The following is a 25,674-nucleotide window of genomic DNA, read 5'->3' as shown; positions in this document are numbered from 1 at the left end:
ATTTTCATCTGTCTAACTGTTTTTGCTTAGTTCAGCACTGTGCTCTCAAACAAGACATTCTTGATCACTTTGTGCTTCATTCAAGGCTACAGTTTGGTACATTGCTGGTGAACGTGGTAGAAGTTTAGTCTCCAACATTCGTAGAAAATACAAATCCTTACGTAGGGACATTTTCTCAGAACATCAGCTGTGCTATTATAATAACACTTCCTAGTCCCATTACACGTTAAGCGGGAGATTCCAGCCAGGAAACCATGACTGTATGCTGATTGCTGAATGCTTCTCTGCAGATGCTAATGCAGACTACAGGCCTTTTCTCGGGTATGGGGGTTGATGTCCTCCCGGGGGAACCTGAAAGGCAGAACTAGAGCTTAACATGCTGTGCTCAGATTATGGCCTAGGTAGGAAATAGTCCATCAATCCTAGTGACAATATGATAGCGTTATTCTTATGCTTCCCTCTCCTCGTCACCATTTTAATACTGTCATGTTGTGTTGTGTTGTCCTGGTTATTGCAGCTCATGCTTTGCTATCTAAAATGCAGTTGTTTTATTAAACCAGTCGTTAAAACTTATACTGCTTCTTTTTGTCATTTATATATCAGACTGAATTGTGAACAAGAGAACCGGATCCGACCTGAGTGACCACGACTTACCTGAGAAGCCTAATATGTCATGCGCTTGGCTGCCCAATCATCACTATCCCCTGGTAGAGATGAAGCACTGCTAGTTAGCCAGAGCAAAACCCGGATTTAGAGCGAAAGGTGTCACCCACAGTGGGTCAGACTCAGACTCCCACACCATGGACGATCTTGCTGCTCAAAATCCAGTAGTCTCATTAAAATAATGAGAGCCTACACGACAACACAACTGCTCCTTGCAGGAAAGTGAGCTCTTTCTTGACATGGTTACCCCCATTTTCTGACTGTTGTCAGTGTGCTTGACTGTATTCACTGGGATCCTGCTAACCAGGACCCCAGTGATTATCCTCTTTCCTCCAAATTTGGTTGCTACTAACCTTTTCTCCCCATAATTGGCATACTGGTGTCCCCATGTAAGTCCCTAGTATATGGTACCTAGGTACCCAGGGCATTTGGGTTCCAGGGGATCCCTATGGACTGCAGCAATTATTCTGCCACCCATAGGGAAACCCATGCAAAGGGTTCTGCAGGCCTGCCATTGCAGCCTGAGTGAACTGGGTGCACGCACCCGGTTTCACTACAGGTCACTGCACCAAGTCACAGTAAGTCACCCCTATGATAGGCCCTCTCAGCGCAGCAGGCAGAATGCAGGTACCTGTTTGTAAGGGCACCCCCTGCACTAGCAGAGGTGCCCCCATGAATTCCAGCCCCATTTTACTGGACTTCCTGAGTGCGGGGACACCATTTTATATGTATACCGGACATAGGTCACTACCTATGTCCAGCTACATAGTGGTAACTCAGAACCTGGGCATGTTTGTCATCAAACATGTCGGAATCATACCCCAATACTTTTGCAAGTATTGGAGGTATGATCTCATCCACTCTGTGGGCTCCTTAAAAGACCCCCAGCATTGCTACCACCAGCCTTACATGGTTTTCCCGGGCAGCCCAGCTGCTGCCACCCCTCAAACAGGTTTCTACCCTCCTGCTGCTTGATCTGATCAAGCCTAGAAAGGCAGACCAAAGGATTTCCTTTGGGAGAGGGAGGCAACACCCTCTCATTTTGGAAATAGGTGTGACTGACTGACTTCGCTTTGAAGGGCACATTTGGTGCCTTCCGTGCATAAACCAGTCCAGACCCTGCTCTGGCACAAAACTGGACAATGGAAAGAGGAGTGACCACTCCCCTGTCAACCACCACCCCAGGGGGGGTGCCCAGAGCTCCTCCAGAGCATCCCTCGGTTCTGCCATCTTGATCGCAAGGTTGGCAGGGAACTCTGGGAGCCTCTGAGTGCCCAGGCAGGTGACATCAGAGGCACCCTCTGATAGGTAGTTACCTTGTTAGGTGACCAAGCCCCCTCTTTGGACTATATGGGGTCTTCCTCTGGGGTGGGTCTTCAGATTTTCCTTGCAAGATTCCAGCAGGACTCCTCTGCAACCTCTGCTTTGACTTCTGGCCTCCGGAACCAAGACTGGACCCTCCAGGAACCTACAAGCTGCAGATCCACGAGGAAGACTCTTCTGCAACACTGTATCCAGAATTCCTGCCAGCTTTGCAACATTTCCCCAGCTGTGCATTCTCAGAAGACTGCAACTCTTCAGCCTGCAAAAGAAGAAGAAGGAATCTCCCTTGGGGTGAAGGTATCACTCCCCTGTAACTACAGGTACCTGGCTTCAACGACGACCGGCTGCGTGGATCTCCCCTCATCCTGAGTGGCACGGGTCCTGCATCACAGGTGGTGGTCCGGAGAGTCTGCCTTGGTCCTCTCTACCAGCTGTCTCACTTTGGTGGTGGTAAGTCCTTTCCACTCCATGCAAGACAGTACCCCCATGCACCGAGTCCTTTGCAGCTGCCAAGGATTGCTTGCTTCACCTCCAAGGGGAACTTTAGGCAACGTGTAGCTCCAGTCCCCAGCACTCCCTCCTGAAACTCCTGGGTCACAGCGTGGTCCTCCAGCGACGTTAGAGCAACTTCTGTGGTGCTGCGTGGGCTGCTTCAGTGACTTCTGTGTCCTGTGGGGCACCTGTGGGCCTTCTGCTTTGCAGAAAGTTCCCTATCACTCCCCCTCCTGAATAGAGTCCTTCTGGACCTTGCTGGTCCCCGGCAGCACCTCTTTTCCTCTAACCGTGAGTTTGCTTTTACCAAGGCTTGTTGGAGGAAATCCTCCATGACACCCATCTGCAATCCAGCTTCCAGCGTGGGACACCTATTGCAAGCATCAGGAACTCTTCTCCAGCCTCTGTGCTGGCCTGTCTTCTTTCTTTGTCAACCATCTCCAAATGGTACCTCTGGGTAGGTATTATCTCCTACTCCCCCGGACTACACAGACACTTCTGGACTTGGTCCCCTCTCTCCACAGGTGTCCACCTTCGGTAATCCACTGCTGGTTCTTGCAGGCTGTTCTGGGTGTTTTCTTTTTCTTCTTTTCATACTCTGAGGTGGTTTTGGGGAAATCCAGTGTTTTACTCCTGCATTCCTGGCTGCTGGGGGTTACTACATTACTTACCTGTGTGGTTTCCTGGTACTCCTAGCTCCCCTCTACACAATTTACTTAACTAGGTGAGGGCCCGGTGTTTGCATTCCACTTTCTTAGTATATGGTTTGGGCTCCCCCTAGGGTCACTATTGCTTATTGCTATATTACACTGTTTTCTAACCTTTTCATGCCTCTTACTGTTTAGTGTATTTACTTACCTCGTATTGGAGGGTTGCCTCTCTAGTATTTTCTGACACTGTGTTCCAAAAATAAAGTACATGTATTTATGTACAACCAAGTGTTTTCTTTCTTGTGTGGGAGTTCTGTGTGAATGTAGTGGTATTTCATGAGCTTTGCATGTCTCCTAGATAAGCCCTGGCTGCTCATTCACAGCTACCTCTAGAGAGCCTGGCTTCTAGACACTGCCTACACTTCACTGAGAGGGGATACCTGGACCTGTTATAAGGTGTAAGTACCATAGTTATCCATAATACACCAGGCCGGCTTCCTACACTCCTCCTCTTTAGTAGGGTGGGGTGGGCAGACAGAAAGTGGCCAATGTGACAGAATGCCAAGATAGAATAGGGACACCACCTTACATAGAAAAACAGGGTAGTCTGCGGCATGATTTTATCTGGGGAGAAGCACATGACCGGCTGAAGAACACACATCTCACAAATGTGTCAAGTGGAGGCCACTGCAACCACAAAAACAGCCTTCAATACAATTAGCCTCAACTTCAAACTCTGTCTAGGCTCAAATTGCAGCACCCAATAAGAATGGTAACACTAAATTCAGGTATTACTGTTGCATGTCAAAAGAGACTGGCAGAAACAATTCTGTCAAACTCACAAGAATCTGGCAACCACAAGTGTCTTAAAGAAGGAAGGTTGGTCTGGAAGGCATAAAAATAACAAGGCCATGACAGGACTCTTGACTGTAGCAACTGCACAACCTTGTTGCGTCAAGGACTGGAGGATGTTAGCCATTGTCGGTTTCAAGGGGTCAATGCAACTGTCTGAGCACGAGGGTAGAAGCATATTTAATTTCTTGGAATAGACAGACATGTTTGAGGGTTGACAAAATCATGTCACCACGTCCAGTGGGAGTTGAAAGGAACTCAGATTGCCAGCTCAATCTCCTTGCACAAAGGTGTAATCTTTGCATACTGGGGTGCAGAACCTAGTCCTTCAACTAAGGGGGAAGGTCCACCCTATGCAGGAGACAATCACCCCCTTCTCAGCTAGTCTGGGGTAATTAGACTAGCTTGGAACCAGGCCTTCTACATCTACTTCAGAACCCCAGAAGTCAAAGGAATGGGAAGAAATACGCAGTGAAGTGGAAACTACCACTTCAATTGAAATGCATTTCCCCAAATTTCCCTGCAACAGATGCAGAGGGTACAGAACGAGTTATGGGTGTTGTCCTGGGTGGCAAACTGAGCAACCAGAGGTGTGCCTCTCCTAGGGCCCTGAATCACCCCTGGATGTAGACTCCACTCTTGTTTGGCAAGACAATGTTGACTGAGGCTGTGGCGCTCAGTGAACCCACCAGTTAGCTGAGCACCAACCACAGACCTTGCTTTTATGAACAAGACCAGAGTGTGAGCTCATCTCAACAGACAAGCTGAGACCCTAATCCGCCCTGTTTACTCATATACCATATTGAGGTCTGGATGGCCTGATTATGAACGGATGAAAATAAGGAAATGAGCGACCGCCTGATTGCCCTGAGTTCTAGCAGACTGATGTGTAATCTTTGATCCTTTGTTTACCTCTGATCTCTAGATACCCCAGATGCACACCTCAAAAGAAGGTGGACTCGTCCGTTGCCACTGTGGCCACAGTAGGTGGGAGACAGAAGGACCTCCCTCGAGACAGGTGATTCCCCACCAATTCAAAAACTCTGTAGCGTCCCTGAAGAGGCTGGAATCACAGTCTGAGGAGGTACCAGTGGCTGGTCCTCAAGTGCATAAGTTTTGAGAACGATGCAAGAAGTCACCAGGCTAAGCAAATGCAAAACTATTAGCACTCAAACCTGAGCTCCTGTCCTTAAACACTTAAATCATACCCCAAATGTCCCCAATCTTCTGATATAGAGCGACGAAAAGCTTGGAGCAAGGTTGTATCCAGTACTGCCCTTATGGGCAGGATATGTTGGGAGGGCTCCAGGTTGTGAAGGTTGGGTATGTTGATTGAAAACCCCCAAAAAGGAAATGCAGTTAAGGTATCAACTGCAGGTGGGACAACACATATGGTGAGCCAGCTTTGAAAAGTCAGTTCTCCAGGTATGGAAACACAGCAATCCCAACATTCTGATATGTACTGTAACCACCACCATCACCTTGATGAAGACTCAAGACACTGAGATCAATCCGAAAGAATGGACCTCAAATTAGTTTGGAATAAACACCAACTTGAAACAGTTAATTTCAGCATGACCTCATGATTGATATGTGCAAGTATTATTTCTGAAGGTCGCGGGACACCTTCCAATTTTGCGCAGCTAGTACACGAACCAGGAACAGAGCCCTGAACCTCTCCTTGCACAAATACCAGTTCAGGATACTGAGGCCTAGGATCAGACAAAGACAACTGTCATACTCGGGAACTAGGAAGCACATAATGTAACACCCCAGCCCATTTCTTGCTATGGCACAAACTCCACTGCTCCCTTCTGCAACAGGGCCGCAATCTCAGGCTGTAGGATTTGAAGATGGTCTCTCTTGCTGGTAGAAGGGTAGGTTATACCAATTTTCTAAGGTTTGAAGGACCCATTGGCCCAAAGTAATGGCTTACCAGGCTCATAGAAAAGAGGACACCCTTCCTCCCACTGGCATCATATTCTCTTTCACAGATGAACTACTGTGGTTTCCCTGGTGAGAGGGAGAAAAAGAGGGAGAAGAGGAGGAGGAACAAGAAGGGTAGGCCTGCTGGCTGTGTTCCTTGACCCTACCTATGTAATGACATACCAGGGTGCAGATTGGTTCTGTCTGTACTGAAAGTCCCTACCAATGGCTCTGCTAAAGGAGTACAAATCTTTTATGTGTGACTAAAGCAGCAGAGATCACACTGTAGTCTGACTTTCTTTGAAGTGTTCAAGCGCTGCAGCTGCTTTTTAACCAAAAACCCAATCCTTTGTAGTGTGCAGCAAGATGTGTCTTAGTAGGCTAAATGCCAAACTCCTAGTTCTTCCACTGATCATTTTAGTGCAAAGATAATCTTAGTAGTAGATGCACAGCTTTTGGCCACAGTTCTCTCTTTGTCAGCCAACATGTTTTGCCCCCTGCAGGCCAAGGGATTCCCTCAAGGCTTTAATTGGTCATTACCTTCTAGCAGCTGTTGGGTATGAGAAGCCCGTTAATTGAACTGCCAAATATAATGCAGCTTTCTCTCTATTTATGTATTTTACATGTTTTAACCACTTATTAACAGGGAAAAAACCTTACATCCCAGTTCCCCTGATTAATCTGAATCAAGCGCCTTAGTGTGAGTTCATGTTGTCTGACTGCTCGCTATCGGAGCAGTTGATGTAGCCGTATATTCAGTCAGGTGTTCTCTAGCCTAAACTGTGACCAAAAGCTGTACATCCACTACTAAGATTATCATCAAACTAAAATGATCAATGCAAATAACAATTCAAGATTCTGACTTACAATACAGAATATAACTTATTTGTATTTAATGGTTGAGCAACAAACTGTGCATGCACACACACACAAAAAAACAGAAATGCAATATCAGAAGGTATTGCCTTAACTAAGTGAAAGGCCACAATAAGTACCAGGTGAAAGTACACTCCTTATAACAATCCTCAATTTTTAGAGGATTAACTGGACACACCCTCACCCAAGGACTGCCCTTTCATTGTAGAAATGATAGCAATGTAGAGTGGATCTGTGTTTGTCGGGGCTTTACAATGTTTCCTAAAGGCATCATTAGGAGGTAAGCTAATACGGTCATGGGTCATGTGTGGGCTACTAAATGTTGTCTTTTCTTTTAAACACAATTACAAAAAACATACCTTAACATGAGCGTTAAGCCATGGTGACCCCTTTGGAATAGGAAATTTGGCCTCTGGGATCTTTTTTGCGATTCTGGGTTAATGTTCTCTCAATACAGCTATAACTACCTTATCATTCCCAAGACACCAGCTGATTGTCTTCCACCATAAAATATGCCCATCCTGCAATCAACACAGAATTTTGCTACACAGGTTGAGGGGTGACAGTGTTCCTTAAAACTATTGTCAAAATGTTACGGTCATCTGTGAACATACATCTCGTCAGTAATGCTATATAAACACCATGCTCTCAAAACTTATAAAATATCAACACCGCTAATAAACATAGAGTACCTCTAAAGTAGTGCTACTAACATAAATAAACTTAAGTAACATGATTAGGGGTTGTTATTAGCTCTGAAAACCTCGAGGAAATGCATGCTTGAGTTAGCGACTGGGAGGGATGTGAAAAACTCAAATGTACAAATTTAATCTGACATATTCTGAATTGCTCGTCAAATGGTGGGCATCATCAAAGACTTTACACCCAGGGTTTCAGAGGGGTTTGGCTAAGCATATACATTAGAATACAAACATAACTTATGGTGACTTGCACCGGTCGCAGACCACTTTGATTCTAAAAGGTTTCCTTTCAGGCAGACTTAGGTTTTCTCTCAGATGGACTAAAATAAAGCACATGCTCACCGTGATATCTCTCTGAAATTCTGGAAAATGGTTCCTGAAATAAGACTGGGTGGTTTGCACACCTTCGTACTCATGACGCATATAAAACAGACCATAATCATTTAATAGTCCGGGTCAAAGACAATGCATTGGAACAACAGCATCTCAAACATTCTAAAATAACCTTCCTCACATCACAGCCCATGAACCTGCCCCTCTTAAAAAGCCTCTTTAATTGAATAAGCATTGCTGAGAAACAGCAACTGTAGGGACAGCAAATACAGAATAGGAAATCAAAATTGGCCTTGCCAGAAAAATATAAACCTACACTGTGGTAACCAAGAGCAGCCTAACCCATCATAAAGGTTTATGCTTTGGGAGGTTGGGGATGTTGTGGTTGAGAGGGAGTGGTTCATCTGCAACACAATGTGGGGAAACATATCGTAGTAAACAGTACATTTTGCAGCTCAATTTTTCAAATACATAGGTTCACTATCACATAACACATCCAGTTCTGAGTTGCCACTGCTGCTGCCCAGGATGCTTTTCAAAGGGGTGCGAATGAAGCCTGCAAGGTTTATTCAATGCTGCAGCTTTTCATCTAAGGACACATATTGAAAATTTAGCAATATGCCCTGTGGGGGGAAAAAACCTTTTGCTCCATATGATATTCTTCAAGGAAACTTCACACCGCTTTTATCTATATTGTGCTCTGTGTAAAAGCAATTAGCACCACTACAGCACTGATGCTGAATGCTTAGTACATGTCCTGTCTGACAAGGAAGTTCGCACAGCTGCTGTTCAGGTAGTATATATTGTACATGTGAAAGAACTATGCACTATTGTGATCTGTACTACTCTGTGTGGTTAATGGCACTTTTGACGACCATTGTCACTGAACAAATTTCAAAACAATTCATTTGAAAGAGAATGCTTATTCTGACAATGTAAATTGCAAACCATAAACCTAGATAGACGCTAATCACTGATCGAGTTCACCCCAAAGAAAACCAGCTATCTAAAGCCATAACAGATTACCTGTATGTATTGTTGATTTTGATCCAATTGGTTTTTGATTTTTTGGCAGGATGGGCTGTTTAGCCATTCCTCTGCTGCCTAATGGGCTAGCGGCAGGCATTCGCAAGAGCTGTGAAGAAAATGTGACACATTTATCTCATACAGAAAAAAGATGGATACAATTAGAAATTAATACTCTCGCATACCTGACCAGGATAGGCTGAATATGCATTCCTGTTTTGTCCAACAACTGACAAGGGTATCATTCCCATTTGGAGCATTGCAGGTTGGACAGGAGACGCAAATATAATTGTGGAGCCTGTAATAATGGCAAAGGTTCAGATGATAAAATGTGTAATGCACCCTCTATAAGATAAAACACATCTAAATGAAAGGTTAGTTGCTTTGTAAAGAGCGAGTCAGTCAGTAATGCACTTTCTGGTGGATATTTTAACAAACTTAATTACTCACCTTTAATCTCAGATGACAGACGGGATGGAGCATAGTTTTTTTGTTTTTGTTTTAAATAAACAGTAATTGCACTGCAGTCCATAAGGATTTATATAGAGAACGTCTCAACTAGGAGGGAACCGAACTCAGGCACTAGAAAGAAGATGTGGTGCTGGCTCTGATGTACAGAAGGAGGTCGTTCCAGGCTTTAGAAGCCAGGTAAGAGAAAGCGTGCCCATCGACTTCGGCTCTTCAGTTGCAGGGACGTGGGCGAAGGTCTTTTAGATGTGTTGAGATGTGCAGGCAGGGTAGGAGTTTGTGGTTCAGTCTGGCTGCTGTCTCATGGATGATCCTGCACTTTTCTGCACCCTCAGACGTGGATCAATCATGACAAATTGAAGGTGGCCTGGTGTATGGTGGAAACCTATGGTGTTGGCACCTTATATCAGGTCCAAGTAACCACTATTAGTTCGTGAGACAGTGTCTAGGAAGCCAGGGCTCTCTAGTGGTAGCTGTGGTGAGCAGCCAAGACTTACCTGGGAGGCGTGTAAAGCATTTGCAATACCACAGTAGTCACACAGTAACTTATCATACCTGAAAGGAACCACACAGTGTTACACAAATAAAGGTACTTTATTAAAGTAGCACTGAACTAGATTACTTATAGGCAGTCCCTCAACCGGAGGCAAGTACACACAATATATATGTGTGTGTGTGTGTATATATACCTATATATATATATATATATATATATATATATATATATATATATATATATATATATATATATATATATATATATATATAGACACATGCATACACACACACACACACACAGTAATTATTAGGAATCAGCATGCATAAACAACAAGCATTGTCAAGAATTATTGAAAAATTGCCAGGGCCCTATTGCGGGGGCGGGGGGGGGGGGGGGGGGGGGGGGGGGGTCAACCATATACTAAAATAGTGGAATGCAAAGTGAATTCCCCCACCCAAGAATGTGGAGTAGTTAGAAGGGAGCTAGGAGAGCTCAGGACCCCAAGAGGTGAGTACCTAATTGACCCCCCAGCGACCAGGAGAGCTGAGATAAATTACCTGGTCTTCCCAAAGTCTAACAAGGGGACTTGGAAAAGGAAGAATGTAAGACAGGGCCCAGTCCAGTGGAACCCAACGGTGGATTCTGGAAGAAGAGGACCTACAAAAGAAGAGGACAGAGTCAAGTCCACACAGGAGTGTCCAGGCGGGACAGGAGCCACTATCCACCCTTCTGTGGATGAAGATCCGGGTCGACAAGGGGAGATGAAGATCTGCTGTGGAGCCCAGGAGCCGCAGAGAGGTCCTTGGTGTCGTGCAGATGTTGTCCCATGTCGGTCGCCAGGTCACAGATGGTAAGTGGTCAGGAGGGCCACCAACAAGCCTTGGCAAATGCAAATCTGAGCAGAAGAGTATTTGCAGAGAAGAAGAGGACCAGCAAGGTCCAGGGGAGTCAACCCTTAGAGGGGAGTCGGGCTGACCCTCAGCAGTCAGGAGAGTCAGCAGAAGCAGTGGCAGCCCCCACAGGTAACCCAGTGGCAGCCAGCACAGTAATTTGCAGTGAGGCCCAGCAGCACACCTGGAGAGTAGTCCCACGTCGCCGGAGCAGCAGAGGAGAGACTTTCCTTGCAAGGATGAAGTGCTGAAGGCTGGGGCAACTTGGAGCCTGAAGATCTCTTGGCATAGGAGTCAACAAGTCTTGGTTGCTTCAAGAGTTGTGGTGCACAGGGGTAGTGTCCTGCAAAGAGAGGCAAGGGCTCACTGTCTGCCAAGTTGGACAGAGGGTAAAGAAGACCAAGAGGTGGCGAAGGAGGCACTCCCCTTTCCTTTGTGTGGTTTCGTGTCAGAGCAGAGACTGGGTGTAAACCGAATTATGGAAGGAGGGCACCAAATGTGCCCTTCAAAGCAAGCCAATGGCGCAGGGAGGGTACCCATCCCCAGCCTTGTAACACCTATTTTCAATGGAAAGGGTGTTGCTTCCCTTGCCCACAGGAAACCCTTGTTCTGCCTTTCCCTGCTTGAGCTGGTCAAGCAGCAGGAGAGCAGAAACCTGTCTGAGGAGCCGCAGCAGCATGGCCTGCTCGGAAACCCTGGAAGACTGGCAGGAGCAATACTGGTGGGTCCTCTAAAGAGCCCCCAGAATGCATGGAATCAGCCACCAATACTGGCATTAGTATTGGGGTATGATTCCGACATGTTTGATACCAAACATGCCTAGGTTCAGAGTTACGATTATGTAGCTGGACCGCAGACAGTGTGGGGAGTACACGGGTAAAATGGCTTCCCAAAGGGTACCAAAGTAACCAAATATACAGGAGAAAGCACAATCACTGGGATCCTGGTTAGTAGAATCAGTGAACACACTCTAAACACAGTCTAAACACACTGATCAACAGGCAAACAGTGACAATCTAACGAAATTAACTTGAGACCTATTACAAGGTGAGGAATATGCGGATAGCTAGAGTATCCCGGGGGTTTACCTTACTAGTTGATGCCAGTATTGTCCAGGTCTCGGATATTCTGATGCAGAGTCAAAAAAAAATTGGGTTATCTGGTGCAGATCTATGGTGGTGGATGACTCACTGGTTGACTGGGAGGCCAAAGCATGATCCTGTCCAAGTGCCCAACAGTATATCACTATGGGACTCGGTGACTGGCTAGACTGTAGGAAATCCCTGAGGATGTCCACTCTAGCCTCCATAGTGGAAAGGTGAAGGCCAAGGACCTCAGCACCAGTCCGAATCACTGTGGTGAAGGAGGCAGTCCCCTCTGTCACTGGTCCAGAAAGTGAAAACCAAACCATTGTCATGTGGAGTAACTGGTTCACTAGCCTCCTGTAAATGCATGTACCAGTCCATACATCACAAGTAGGGTTAAGTTCTTCCCCATCCCCTCCACTGTCATCTGCATAATGCTGGCTCTTAGTCGAGCCAAAAAGCTAGTGCAATATATGTGCACAGCTGCCAGATCTTATTTAAGTCTGATGGGTTCATTATAGTCTGTGGCACATCAAGATTTGGACATTATTGCAGGCAAGGCTGAGCTGTTGTCTGGAATCAGACGGGGCAACAGGTTGCATGTCCTCCTCTGTCATCTGTGAAAGAGGGGCTAGTGTAGGTTTTGGCACCAGTACAAAACCTGAGGTGGATTTCAAGGGGTCCAGAAAGCACAAAGGGCAAATTAGCCAGGGTTAATCTGACTGGAGGGCACTGCGCCACTGAAGATTGGAGCATGTCCAAGCAGACGGTGACGACTTCAATTTTTTTTTTTTTTTTTTAAGAGTGAATGAAAAGATCGGAGTCCTGCTTGGACTTCTGTTATTTTGTCTTCGACTTATCTGAAGACTTCGACCAAGAGGAAAATCAGCCTTGGGAACAACTTTGGGAGCAAGGGGGGGTCCGTGCTCTCAACTTTAAATTGGAGCAGGACCTGCATGGAGCCTTAATGTGCTTTGACATGTCAAGCTTCAACTTGCTATCTCTGGTGGCTTTCGAGTTAATCTGGGCACAGTATTCGCAGGCCATGGAGTCCTGTGACAAACCCAGGCATCTGCTTGTGACAGTTCTTACAAGGTTTAAACCCTGTACTTTTAGGGGCTGACATCCTTTAAACACTAGAAAAAGATTCTGGAAGGAATCATCTTCACAAGTGAAGAAAAAAGAAAGAAGAGGAGCTCGAGATCTGTTTCTGAAGGCACTTAAAACAACCATTTTCAATGCAACAGGTTTCGCATTTGTTCGAGTTAGAGCTATTAGCGTTGTAAAGCAAAAAAAAAAAAAAAAAAAAACAGCGTTGATCGCGCTATGTAAAGTGGAGCGACGCGCTGCGTGTAAAATAAACAAATAAAGTAGTCCGGACGCCAGGCTGAAAACATCGAGCCACATATGTTTTTGGTACTTTACCGGTGCTGTGTAGGTGGGCTAAACACCGGAAAAGGCATGACGTATGCATGCCTTTCACAAATGAAAGCAAGCGGATTTTAAAAGGCAAGCCCTCAAACCAATGTAAGTGACTGACGTGGCATGGGCGTGGTTTAAAGCCCAAAGAAAGACTACAGAATGGACGGAAGACTTTGTGCTCGCCCATAAAAAGGAACTGACAGAGAGCATGGGGGCCATGATTGGCTGCTTGTCACTTCCAGAATATAACTGCAATGATGCAGAGTTACTTGGCACCACCTGTCGGCACTCAAAAACACAGAATTGAATTTTGCTGATCAATTCTGGTGCATAAGGATATCCACCAGCTGAGAAATCTGTAGTTAAAAGTATCCATCAGAATGTTTTTTTTTTTTAACTTCCTTTTGGATTCCAAAAAGTGCTGCAGAACCAAGCAGGCGAAGTGGTTGTCTGTCGACTCAAATACTGAGGCAGTAGGGCCTGTTGAAAGTATGCATGGATTGCCATGCAGCAGCCTGGTAGAGGTCTACGACGGAACACTCCTCACAAATGATGTTGATGGTGCTTGCCTGCCTTGCTGCTGAGATAGACGTTCCTTCAAGAGAGGCAGGTGGATCAGAGGGCCATTATTCAGGCAAAACAGGTTAGGATACAACACCCTCTGGGCCCATTTCGGTGACATCAAGATGACATTGCTTTGTTTGTTTAACACCCCTCAGTACCTGAGGTAGGAGAGGCACTAATAAGGCCTGTGCGCCACTGTAAGCGTAATGCATCCCCTAACAATCCTTTTGGCAGAAAGGCCAGCATGCAGTAGTCTTGACACTGTGCATTGTCAGTAGTGGCAAAAAGATCCAGTCAGGTTACATCACACTGAATGAATATGTCCTGAGCCAAAATGGGATGAAAGGCACCATTTGTGGCTATCTTACACCTGACTGACACCAGAAAGGCTTTTAAAGTTAGCCAAATAGCACAAATCTATGAGAGATGGTATGGTGCTTTCGTTCTGCTGAGGACATCACACTCCTGAGCTACACATTTACAGATGACCGCACCAGTGCACAGATAATGCATCTGTCAATGCAGTGAACTTCTCATGGGGTACGGTGAGTGGATAAGTGCTTGATAAGTTGCTGTATACTAACCACCACCAAAGATCCTGGGATGTCTACTTTGAGTTGCTGCTGTTGCCTGATACAGCTCTGGTTTTGCACCCACTAGAAACTGAGGATCTGCTGCAAGGCCCATGGGTGAAAGCAGGCACATGGGACAAGGAGAATGCATAAGGTCAGCAGCACAAGAACACATCTCACTGAGACGGCAAATCGAGCCTCAAAAGATGGGGATCATATCCTGACTGTTTTTTGTTTGCTGCAGTGAGGTAAGGCTTTGAACTCCACTTTGTCTAGGACGTGTCCTATTAAGGGAATCCTCTGTGTCAGGTGAGACCTTGGTGAGCTGATGGAAAATCCCACGGAGGAAAGAAGGGCAATTGTCATTTGGAGAAGGTGTGCGAATAACCACAGGGAGCCCACATTGAGAAGTCAATTGTTGAGGTACAGGAATATATGAATCCCGGACTTGCGAAGAGGGGCCAAGACCACCTAGATCATCTTCATCAACACATAAGGGGACAGATGTGAGGTTGAACTGTAGTACAGTACACCTGTAATGTTCCAACCCCACCATGAACCAAAGGTAGCAGCTGTGAGACTGCAGGACACCAATGACAGTATGCATCCTAAAAGTTAGAGAATAACATCCAAACAAAAAAAACTCGGCGAACATGAGCATTTTCTATGTGTCCTTCAATAGAAAGGCATTCAGAGGACTAAGATCTAAAATAAGCACTCCTCACCCTTTTCTGATTCTAGCACCCTCTTCATGACCCTTTAGCCAAAAGTAACTTGACTTCTGCTGTTTGATGGCGGCATGACCTGCTGAAACCTGAATAGGGGCAGTGTGATAGAAGGGGGATAAAATAAAACGCAGGGCATATCATTTGTGAACAATTTGCAGCACCCATCCAACTGAAGTAATTATTTTCCAGTTGGATAGGAACAATCTGTTCTACCAGCTGGGCATGGTCTTCTAAGGGAAAAACCAGAGTGGGTTGAAAGTCATTGCAGCATGTGAGAAAGGGAACTATTATTGGTCTGGGTGGTGTCGGCGGGCCACAATATGTCTTTTGAAGATGCAAAAAGCTTTTGCCAACTGCTGAACTTGTTGAGTGGACAGCCACTGTTGATAGGCTAAACAGGAGTAGCTTTTGAACTTTGTATAATGCTGATGGAACTGGTGGCCAATGAAAGCAAACCTAAGGAACAGATCATAAAACTGCAGTCTTTGAAGGGTTTTAGCACTGAGTTGGCCATTTCTCTCCAAAACGTCTGGATTCATCAAAGGGCCAGTCTAGAAAAGGTCTGAATGTCACTGTATCTAAGCATGGTGCCTGATCACAAATCAAGTGCCCATGGCACTGCCCACACACTATGTTGTGTCAAGACCAACTCGTAATACAGATTTGGCAGCGTCTGGCCCATCCTGAAATTTTTGGGAAAAGCTGTTCTGAATTGGTTAGAGACAGCCAGCAAGATCTTGTTGGCCATGCTCCAAAGAGCACGAGTATAATGACCTAGTAGGCAGACCACTTCCAGGGACCACTGGAAGAAAAAAATACTCTTTCTAAATAAATCAATGCGCTTCAACTGTATTTGATGGTGCAGAATGGAACACAGTAAAGTTAACCTTGCTTGTATGAAAGCCAGTACCAAGTTTCCAGGGTCAGACGTTGGGTGATCACCAGTTGTGGCCTATGTCTATCCACAGAGGAAGCACAACAGGGCTTTGCCCAAACAGCCATTAAATTGCAAGTTAGAGCCTCAGTGAAAGAAGGCAAAAGCTCACACATCGTGGACACATGCTGCACAATGTCTGTGAAATCAGTTTTTGTTTCTACTGTAGGTAACTGCAATTCAACAACTTTTCCTAACCTGCAGCTGACCACTCTTAACTAGGCCCTTAAGTTTTGAAGAACTACCTGCCTTAGAATCGAACCCATTCCACAAGAAGTGTAAAAAACCAACAGTCCACATAAATCCACCATCATTACAGAGGAAGGGGATGGGAGTTAAGGGTTATTTGGGAGCAAGTTGTTCACAACTTCATCATAGTAAAAAGAGAGACTTATAAAAGTGTCATTGCGGCAGAACTACAGCTGTCTGGTGGTGGAAAAAACACTAAAGAAAAAGATGTTTATACCACTGTGAATATGTTGTCAGAACACACACATATCAGTCAGTATGTTGGTATGACTGGTTAAGACAGGAATGAACACAAAAGTACTGATGGCACTGAGGGATGCACTAGGAGATATCCACTCCACTCTGCACTCCAAGCCCCACCCTCTGGCTCAGCAGATACAGCAACTCTGTTTAAGCTTGCTCTACTCTCAACACTGGTATTAGAACACAGGGCGGAATAAGATGCAGCTTTCAATCTGGACGTGATTTCAGCTGCACTCAAGATTTTGAGTGGTGGTAAGATTCCAGGCACTGACTGTCTTTGCCCTAAGCCGTTTTTAACAAATTGCATTCGCTGTCCTTTCTGCATATGTATAGTCTTTCTTTGAGATGTACAGTTTGACGCCTGCAGCCAGGAAAGCACTGTTGAAAAAGTTACTTATCTTCGTTAACGCCTTATCTGGCGACAGATGTCCAGGATCTGAACTCCAAGTGCTAGATTAGTAGTCGCAGCTTTAGCTCAGGTGGAATTAGCTCACAAACCTTCTGGAGGTTGCTTCTTGGGCAGTGTGTAGCAGGTCTTGATGCAGAGCATGACCCAATGAAAGATGATTCGCTTCTGCAGCACCAGACCTTTCTTCGCAACTATGTACCACACAAAGAGTTGGTCTCGTACTCACGGATAGGGTCAAGGTAGAATGCCAACCCTTTTTTTGGGTCCAGGTAGAGGAGTCTCCAGTCTTCCTTAGAAGGATATGGGAGTGCATAAAAAGTAGGCAAGGTGATTGATTGGCCTACATGAAAGGGTGTGACCACTTTTGGTGGAAAAGAGGTCCTTGTGAGAAGCACCAGTTTGTCAGGATATATAGAGAGGTATGGTGGCTTAGATGACCAGGTCTGCAGCTCACTCACTTGATGGGCAAATGTAATAGCCATAAGGAAGGCTGTTTTCATTGTGAGAAGTCTGACAATTTGGGAGAGGCTCAAAAGGAGCACACATCAAAAAGTCAGAACCAAATTAAGGCCCAACTGGGGCATAATGGAGAAGGAAGTAAGAGATGAGTAAGACCCGTGAAGAACCTATGGACAATAGGTTACTTGAATAAAGAGGGCTGATCAGGCAACCGCAAGAAAGCAGCAATGGCAGATAAATACCCTATAAGAGTGCCCAAAGCAGTGTCCTGCTGGCCAAGAGAAAGAATGAAAAGTAAAAGAGGAGCAGAAAGGGAATCAACAGATTCTTCTGCACACCATGCCACAAATTTCTTCCAACAGCAGGCGTATACAGTTTTGGTGGATGGATGCCTGGCTGCCAAGATGACGTCGCAGACTTCGGAAGCAAGGTCCAATGCTGTCAACTACCTCTGCTCAATCTCCACGCAAGAAGGAGATTGGACAGGTTCGGATGAAGAACCCTCCCCCCTGTTATGCAACAGCAGATCTTCCTAAAGGGGTAGCTCGATTGGAGGATCGATGGTCATGCTTATTAGCTCAGGATACCAGACTCTCTGTGTCCAGTCCAGAGCCACAAGGATGACAGGGACCTGGTAGTTTCTGAGCTTCTTGAAGACTCTGGGCATGAGTGGCATGGATGGAAAGACGTACAGGAGGCCTTGTGTCCCACTTGAGACTATAAGAGTTACTGAGCGAGAGCAGCCTTGGTAACTCAAGCGCTCAAAACTGCAGACATTGCACGCTCTCAGCGGAGCTGGGCAGATATAACCAAGGCTCTCTCCACTGCTGAATGAAAGCTTGCGCCAGCTCAGTGTAGAGATGTCATTTGTGATCTGCTAGGCATCTTTGGCTCAGCATCCTGCTCTAGGGTTCAGTGAACCCACAAGGTGTTTAACCACCAGGGATATGCCCTGATGTTAGAACTATGTTGAGAGGCGAAGGGCCTCTTGACAAAGGGTCCACAAACCCACCTTGCCCTGTTTGTTGCAGGACCATATGGCAGTGGTGTTGCCAGTAAACACCTGCACTATCCTTCCCTTGATGGAGGGTAGAAACCCCAAGGTTCATCCCTCAGCCTCACTCTGTTCAATAGCTGCTTGACCCCCACGGCCGACATCAATAGATCCCACAAACTCAACATCATCTACTACGCAGACGATACTCAACTGATCCTCTCACTTACTCAGGACCCCTCCACCACCAGAACTTCCACAACGCTCTGACAAGCGTAGCCAACTGGATGAAACCCAAATGCCTGAAGCTCAACTTTGACAAGATTGAAATCCTGATCTTTGGGAAAAACAACTCCATTTGGCGCCATAGCTGGTGGTCCACCGAAATCGGACACACTCCCACAGACCACGGTTGCAACATTGGAATCATCCTCGACACTGAGCTGACCATGAAATGGCAGATCAACAGTCGTCTCCTCCTGCTTCCACACCCTCTGCATGCTCAGCAGAATCTTCAGACGGATCCCAGTCAACACCAGGAAAACTCAGGCAACTCTCTCTGGTCCGGCATATCCTCCCAGCTCCTAAAGAGACTCCAGACAATACAGAACACCGCCGCCAGACTTATCCTGGACCTTACCAGGCGCACCCACATCACCCCCCATGTCAGAAACCTCCACTGGAACCCTGTCTAGAAGATGTCACTTCAAGCACCTCACGCATGCCTACAAAGCCCTACACTTCCACCAACCCACCAGACACCTGTGCTCTTCCTCTCTGGCCTTCACTCCCCTCCCACTCAAGAGTCCAGCGACCTAGACCGACCTCACCACCACCCATTCACAAACTGCACCCTAACGGGCAGACTTCAAAAAGAGACTCAAGACCTGGCTCATGGGCAGAGACATCATACCCCCATCGTCTAGATGACCCCAGGAGTGACAGAAATGACTGATCGATTTAAATGCTTTGAATGCCAACTAGATCGCTCAAAGCTCCAGCAGGTTGATGTGGAGTCTGGATTCTACCACAGACCAGAGTCCTTTGATCTCAACCTCATCCAGATGGCCACCCCATCCACAGAGTGACGCATCTATCACTACTTTTGGATCTAGTTGTGGAAGGGAGAGGGGGGGTCTGTCTCTGACCCAATCACTGATGAAATGGAACACACGAGAGGGAGTCGAGCATCACTGTGGCACGTTTATAGTGAACCCCAGCAAATGCTCAAGGTTCGCCGTAGTCTGAAGGTGGGAGATGACAACCTGTGGCAAGCCCGCCTTCAACAGCCAGTCGTCGAGACAGGGGTAGACTGGAACCCTTGCTCCCCGCAGATGTGCTACAACCACTGCTATCACCTAGGTGAAACACCAGAGGCAAGCTAGTAAGGCTAAAAAGGAGCAAGGTGAATTGAAAATGCTTGTAGCCTACAGTAAACCAGAGACCGCGTCAGTGGGCAGGGGATGTGAAAACAGGCGTCCTGCAGGTCCAACACTACCATCCAGTCTTCTGGGTCCAGGGCAGACAAGAACCGAGCCAATGTGAGAATTTTGAATTTCTCCTTCTTGACTGAGAGCTCGTAGATCTAGAATATGGCAAAGACCTTTGTCATTTTTGGGAACCAGAAAGAATCAGGAATAGCAACCACAGCCTACTTCTGGCATCTGAACACTCTAAATGGCTCCTTTGGCCCAGAGAGCCATAATTTTCTTGCAGGGAATGTACAGATGATCTTCTGGTAGCGGTCATGAGATGGTGGCATGAGGGGAGGGGTAATCTTGAAGGGGAGGGAGTAGCCCTTTCGGACTATCAGAAAAACCTATCTGTTCAATGTTGTGGACTGCCAGTGGGGCAGGTGATGGTGAATCCTGTCGCCAACTGAGTGCCCCCCAGTAGTAAAGGGACAGACTAGGAGTGTTTGGAGGCTGCTGCAGTTGGGCGGTGTGGGGTGGAGTTGGAGGGGTGCACACCTTGAGGACTGGTTGACTGGCCAGACCTCTGGCCACCTGATTGAAAAGGTCTGTAGGTACTGCGTCCTTGTCCATGCAGAGGCTGGGCTGTGAATTGGCACGGCTGGTAGCCCTTTCAGTAGCCACGAAAGGAGCGAAAGGCAGATTGGGGGGGTTGACGCAATGCCCAAGGACCTGGCTGTAGCCTGAGAGTCCTTGACGCAATCGACCGCAGAATCTGTCTCGTCTCTAAAGAGACTGGAGCCATCAAAGTGCAGGTCCATAAGGGAAACCTGGACATCTCCCTAAAAAGCCAGACATCCTCAGCCAGGTGTGGAGGCACAGGGCTACTGTCGTGGAAACCACTCTGCCTAACGCGCTGGTCGTATCAAGTCTGCAACTAACTGTGAACTTTGCTGCATCTCTTCCATCGGCAGCAGCCTAAGAGAGTACGGTCCTGGCCTCCTCCTGAACCTTTGGCAGTACTTGCTCAACTGTGTCCCACAGAGTGTGGAAATAACATCCCAAAAGACATGCAGTGATCACGTATTGCCAAGCCAGGCTGGTGAAAGAAAACATCTTCCCGAATGAGTGTAGCCTCTTGGATTCTCTATCTGGGGCAGCGGTAGGGAATAGTGGTGTGGGAAGTTGAGGCTTTGATCACTAAGCTCTTATGAGTAGGGTGTTGCGTGAGGAAGGCTTGGTCCTCAGGAGTAGGGTGTTTGCTGTAGACAATCATCCTATTCATAGGAGCCCCAGGGCTGGGTTTAGACCAGGTACCCAATACCCAAAAGGATGTCCGTTAGGGCATCACTGAACGGGAATGGAGGTGGAGAATCGTGGTTGGAGCACCTCTGTCAAGAGATTAGTCCTGACAGCCACCAAAGGTAGCTGAAGGTCTAGGAAATCAGCCACCCTCTTTGCCCCCACTGTGTAGGAAGCCAAAGCCAACGGGTCAGAACACGCTGGAGCCTCTTCTGACTCCGTGAGGCCTGACGGCGTGCCAGCGGGGTTGGACTGCCCAAAAATTGGGCGCATGACCTCATAAAACTAACTTGTGCAGGGGTTGCTCTGGCTCCCAAAAAGCTGGGGAGGCGTGAAGTGGGCCCAAGTGCAAGTTCCAAGGAATGAGGCCTAAAAAAACCCAACATTCCATCATCATGGCAGCTGACGGACAAGGAGAAGTCAAAGACTTTCAACTTCTTGCTCTTCTTCTCGTGCCTCAAATTACCGATATTCCAGAGGAATTAGATGGGAGGAGGAAGAACCTTCCCTTTGACCAAGACCTTGACTTGCATGGAGTCGCGTGCTGGGCCGCCATCAGCTTTAGGGACCACTCTCTCAAAGCCTTCGGATGCATGACCCAGCAACTGGAGCTTGACTTCAGGTCGTGGTGGTGCTCCAAACACCACAGTCAGACGAGATGCGGGTTTGTCACCGGCCAGTGACAGGCTCCACAGGTTCTAAAACTCATCTTCCCGAATGACATCCTTGACACACCAGGAGGAAAATACCTCAGAATGTGTCCAAAAAAAAAAAAGGTCAAGAGTTCACTCAAAAACTGACCGAGGGTTAGCTGTTCTCTGGATCAACGCAACTTCTGCCACGGAAAGAAAATAATTGATGTTGTACCTGGGTGGTGCCTATATAGGTACCCAATTTCACTTATGGCATTGATGACACTGGCGAGGGGCTGATCCTGCGTGCCACCTACTGGCACGCAGGAGTACTGCTCATATAGACTCTTCAGGATCCAGTCTCATGCCTGGAGAGAATTCAATAGTAAGGAATATGCATGAAGTCTCTAGCAGACTAAATTACACAAAAGGTGGATAGAATGCTTGAAATCATCTTAGCCACTGGAAACGGGCCACACCCGAATCCATCATTATTTTGCATAGCAAGACACCTCCGGTTCGACCCAGGTATATGCAAATCACTCTTGATCCTCCTCCAAATGGGAACAATCCAGCCTGAAATGCCAACCCAGGTCATCCCTGAACAAGAACACAAGCAACCCAGGACAGTTTTCAAATATATTATGTGCTCATTGGACAGCTATTGCTTGGTTCCTGTGAGACGGTGTGCACAGGACCAATGTCTGGGCACACCCGACCCTCTTAGGGCGACATACTAAAGTATGCAAATAGTGATGTCTGGAATGCTTGAACTAATCTCACCCAATGGTAATTAGATAGCAGTAATCCAATCCATTGTTATTTTGCATACCATGCCACCTAAGTTTGGATCCAGCTATATGCAAGTCAGTCTTCATGCTGATGCAATGGAAATATTCCAGTCCAAAGAACTGCCAAACCAGGTCCTCCCTGAACCAGATCTCAAGCACCCTAGGACAGGTTTTGCCCTTGTTATGGGGTCCTCAGCCAAGGATAGCTTGGCTCCAGTGACACAGTGTGCATTGGACCGACAGTAGGCATACCAGTCAGGTCCGACTTAGAGTGACATACTAAAGTATGCAAAATGTGATGCCTGGAATGCCTGAATTAGTATCAGCCATTGGTGACTGCTGTGGCTTCACCCAAATAGATCGTAATTTTTCACACCATGCACCTCAATTTGGACAGTCTCTGATTCTTCATTAGACCTACCTTAAATGGTGCTAACCACAATGCGAAGAGAATGGTATACTAGGAATTGACCGAAGGGCAGAGCATAAAGTGCTTGTACTTCATCAAATGCCCTAAGGGTCCAACTCAAACAACTGACCACATGTGTGATGGTGGCTCTCAACCAGTTAAACCTGTTGCCATCCAGTCTAGCCTTCTTGAGTCTGAGTAGGAACCACAACAAGTCCGGCAGGACGACTTCTGAAGATACCCAAGCCAATGAAGTAAATGTGCCAGTCAGCGGAGAGAAGCCATTATGGTAAAGGCACCAGTAGGCAACCAGTACAGAAGAGACTCCCACCCCTCCCCCCATGATAATGATGCAGATAGCCCACCTCTGAACCGGTACTTGGTACCCAAGTCGTGACCCACTGGACCTGCACTTCTAGATAGAGGGGCTCACATTTGGTGCCTGTAGCCCCTCCTCTGAAAGACATAACTTGTCAAGAGCCATTCTGCACCTGCCCAAGCTTCACACCAGCTCAGTCAGCCAGCTATTAAGATCCCATCTACCTTGGACAACATGATGTGCCCCAATGGCGACAAAAGATTGCTTCATGCAGAAGCTTGACAGAGACCGGAGGGACACCAGAACCCTGTCAAGGTTGATACGGAGTAATGGAAGTTGGAGGGTTGCATTTTAGGAAGTTAGCACTACTGCTCTTTGAGATGTCTGAAAGGGTCAAACCTCCTTAAGAATTATTTTCTGGCATCATAGCTGTAATGGTGGCACAACGGCTAGCAGGAGAACTAAAACGTGAAACAGGGTCTCCTGGCAAGATGCTGACACCAGACTCCCTGGCCTTGGCAGTTTGAGGTGGATGCTACAAGTACAATGTTCTGCACAAACTTGTGCACACAGCGTACTACCACTGGAAAATAGGTTGTCTCTTGCTCATAGGAGGAGGGAAGGCATAAGCTCTGGGGATATGCCCTGGTGGAGCCCCTCCTGTTTTGGCAAGGCACCTCACCAAGCTAGCAAGTTGATTTGGTCTACTGCAGGGTTTTTAAACATTGGAAACCATTTAACGACTGGTTCCCTTCTTGCGTTTAAAGAGATAAGATGTTTTTGACTCACCGCTTGAGCAATTTACAATGTACAATCACTTTATTAGACTAATGGGCCACCACAAGAGCAATAAGGATTTGGAACCACTGGCATATCCGGTCCTCCAGACAATTCAGACGTTTGGTAACATGAGGAAAGGTGTGACTGAACTATATATGGTGCTCCAGCTAAGCTTACTGGGAAAGGACTGGATAGTACTAGGTACCATGTGGCATGAGTGTATAGAAATGCTCATGACACTTCTGTACTTTTACTATTTACAACAATTCTAAATGATGTCAAAACAGTGCAGCAAGTTGTATTTTGGACTTGCTCCAAATATGTTCAGACAATTCTTCTTATAATCTGGGAGTGTCACTTTATATCTGCATATTGGCATGTAGTGACTCAGAGGGTATCTGCAATTACAATCAGAGCAAAATTGTTGTCTTCTTATGTCAGTTTGCTTGACTAGCAATGGTACTCGCCAAAGGAAAGATGGCAATGTTCTGAAAATCTATCAGGGCCCCTGAAATAAAATATTAGAGTGCTGTTCTGTCCACCTGGACCAGAAATGAAAATAACACTAGGAGGCCAGAACAGGAAACAGAATTAGCACTCTGGTGAACCGGAACTTTGACTACTCCCTCTGTATTTTTTAACAACTCTTTGGCAATGGGTACCAAAGTATCTCACTGCTGTAGCAAATCTGGGTAAATGTCAGAGACCTGATACTCTGCCATGCTACTTTATTTAAAGATGGTGGTGCCCTATTCTCCCATGTCTGAGCCAGACACAGCTATATATATACCTGGATTAATCATGCAAAATATATTTTGCTTTGTTTATGGCATACAAATATGATTTATTGATTTAGTAAAGTATTTCTAAAATTTCAGCATGCTATATGTGATACCATGCATACGTTATGACTAAGATAATATAAAACAGATTTTAAAAAACATGGGTTTCAACTATGATATTTCACAGATATTGTGGGTATTGTCTCAAAGTTAATTTGGCTCATCAAAAGACCAGTTTTATTCAAACTCACTCTATAAACATTTGGGAGGTGCACAGTTTGCTTATTTCAACAAATTACTATATGCTTTTCTCCTTACTAAGGCCCCTAATGTGGTTCCAGGTTAAGTTTCAAAGTTGAAAAGGAGTCAGTAATTTTTGAGCATTCTTGTCTTTATCTACTACTAAAATTAATGCTTGTATATTCATTTACACAGCTTTAATATCTATATCACCAGAATATAAAACTAAAGTGTTGCCTTTTTATTCCTATATGGAAAAATAACTTGGGTAAAGTAGACAAAACTGAAGTTCGCTAGGAAACAAGGAAAGTAACAGAATTATATTAGCTAAGAAACCCCTGAAATGGGACCTGCTGGGAAGGAAAGGTCCTCTGAATGGTAAGAGACATGTGCCCCTGCCCTGAGTACCCAACTGTATTGTTGTATGGATCCCTAATGCTGATTTTTGTGAAAGGAGAACATGGATCTTGCATGTGTGTCATGACCTAGGCTTGTCTCACACAATGAGATCTTGTTGGACTGGGAGAGGTGTCCAAAGCACTGCCCTCACAGTGGTGGAAGGCTACCGCCTTCACAGGGAGCTAAGCAACACAAACGCCGTCATGGTAGTGTACCGCGTAGTGATCAATAATAGCGAAAAGGACCTTTT

The 25,674-nt window shown here is 46.2% G+C and overlaps 1 protein-coding gene across 2 annotated transcripts in view; it reads right to left on the bottom strand.

Moving 5' to 3' along the window:
* The window catches only part of NPAT (nuclear protein, coactivator of histone transcription), a 310,955-nt gene that overhangs the window by 79,227 nt on the left and 206,054 nt on the right, over positions 1-25,674 (bottom strand). For both annotated transcript variants that reach the window (XM_069202322.1, XM_069202323.1), the window contains exons 15-16: positions 9,028-9,140; positions 8,843-8,951 (exon numbers count right to left, since the gene is read on the bottom strand). In XM_069202322.1, coding sequence (XP_069058423.1) covers positions 8,843-8,951; positions 9,028-9,140 — 222 coding nt within the window. The remainder of the gene's footprint in view (positions 1-8,842; positions 8,952-9,027; positions 9,141-25,674) is intronic.

Source organism: Pleurodeles waltl, chromosome 8 (assembly GCF_031143425.1).
Source record: "Pleurodeles waltl isolate 20211129_DDA chromosome 8, aPleWal1.hap1.20221129, whole genome shotgun sequence".
NCBI classification, from domain to species: domain Eukaryota; kingdom Metazoa; phylum Chordata; class Amphibia; order Caudata; family Salamandridae; genus Pleurodeles; species Pleurodeles waltl.
Note: the sequence above shows the minus strand (reverse complement) of the source record. Positions and strands in the feature narration are given on the sequence as shown.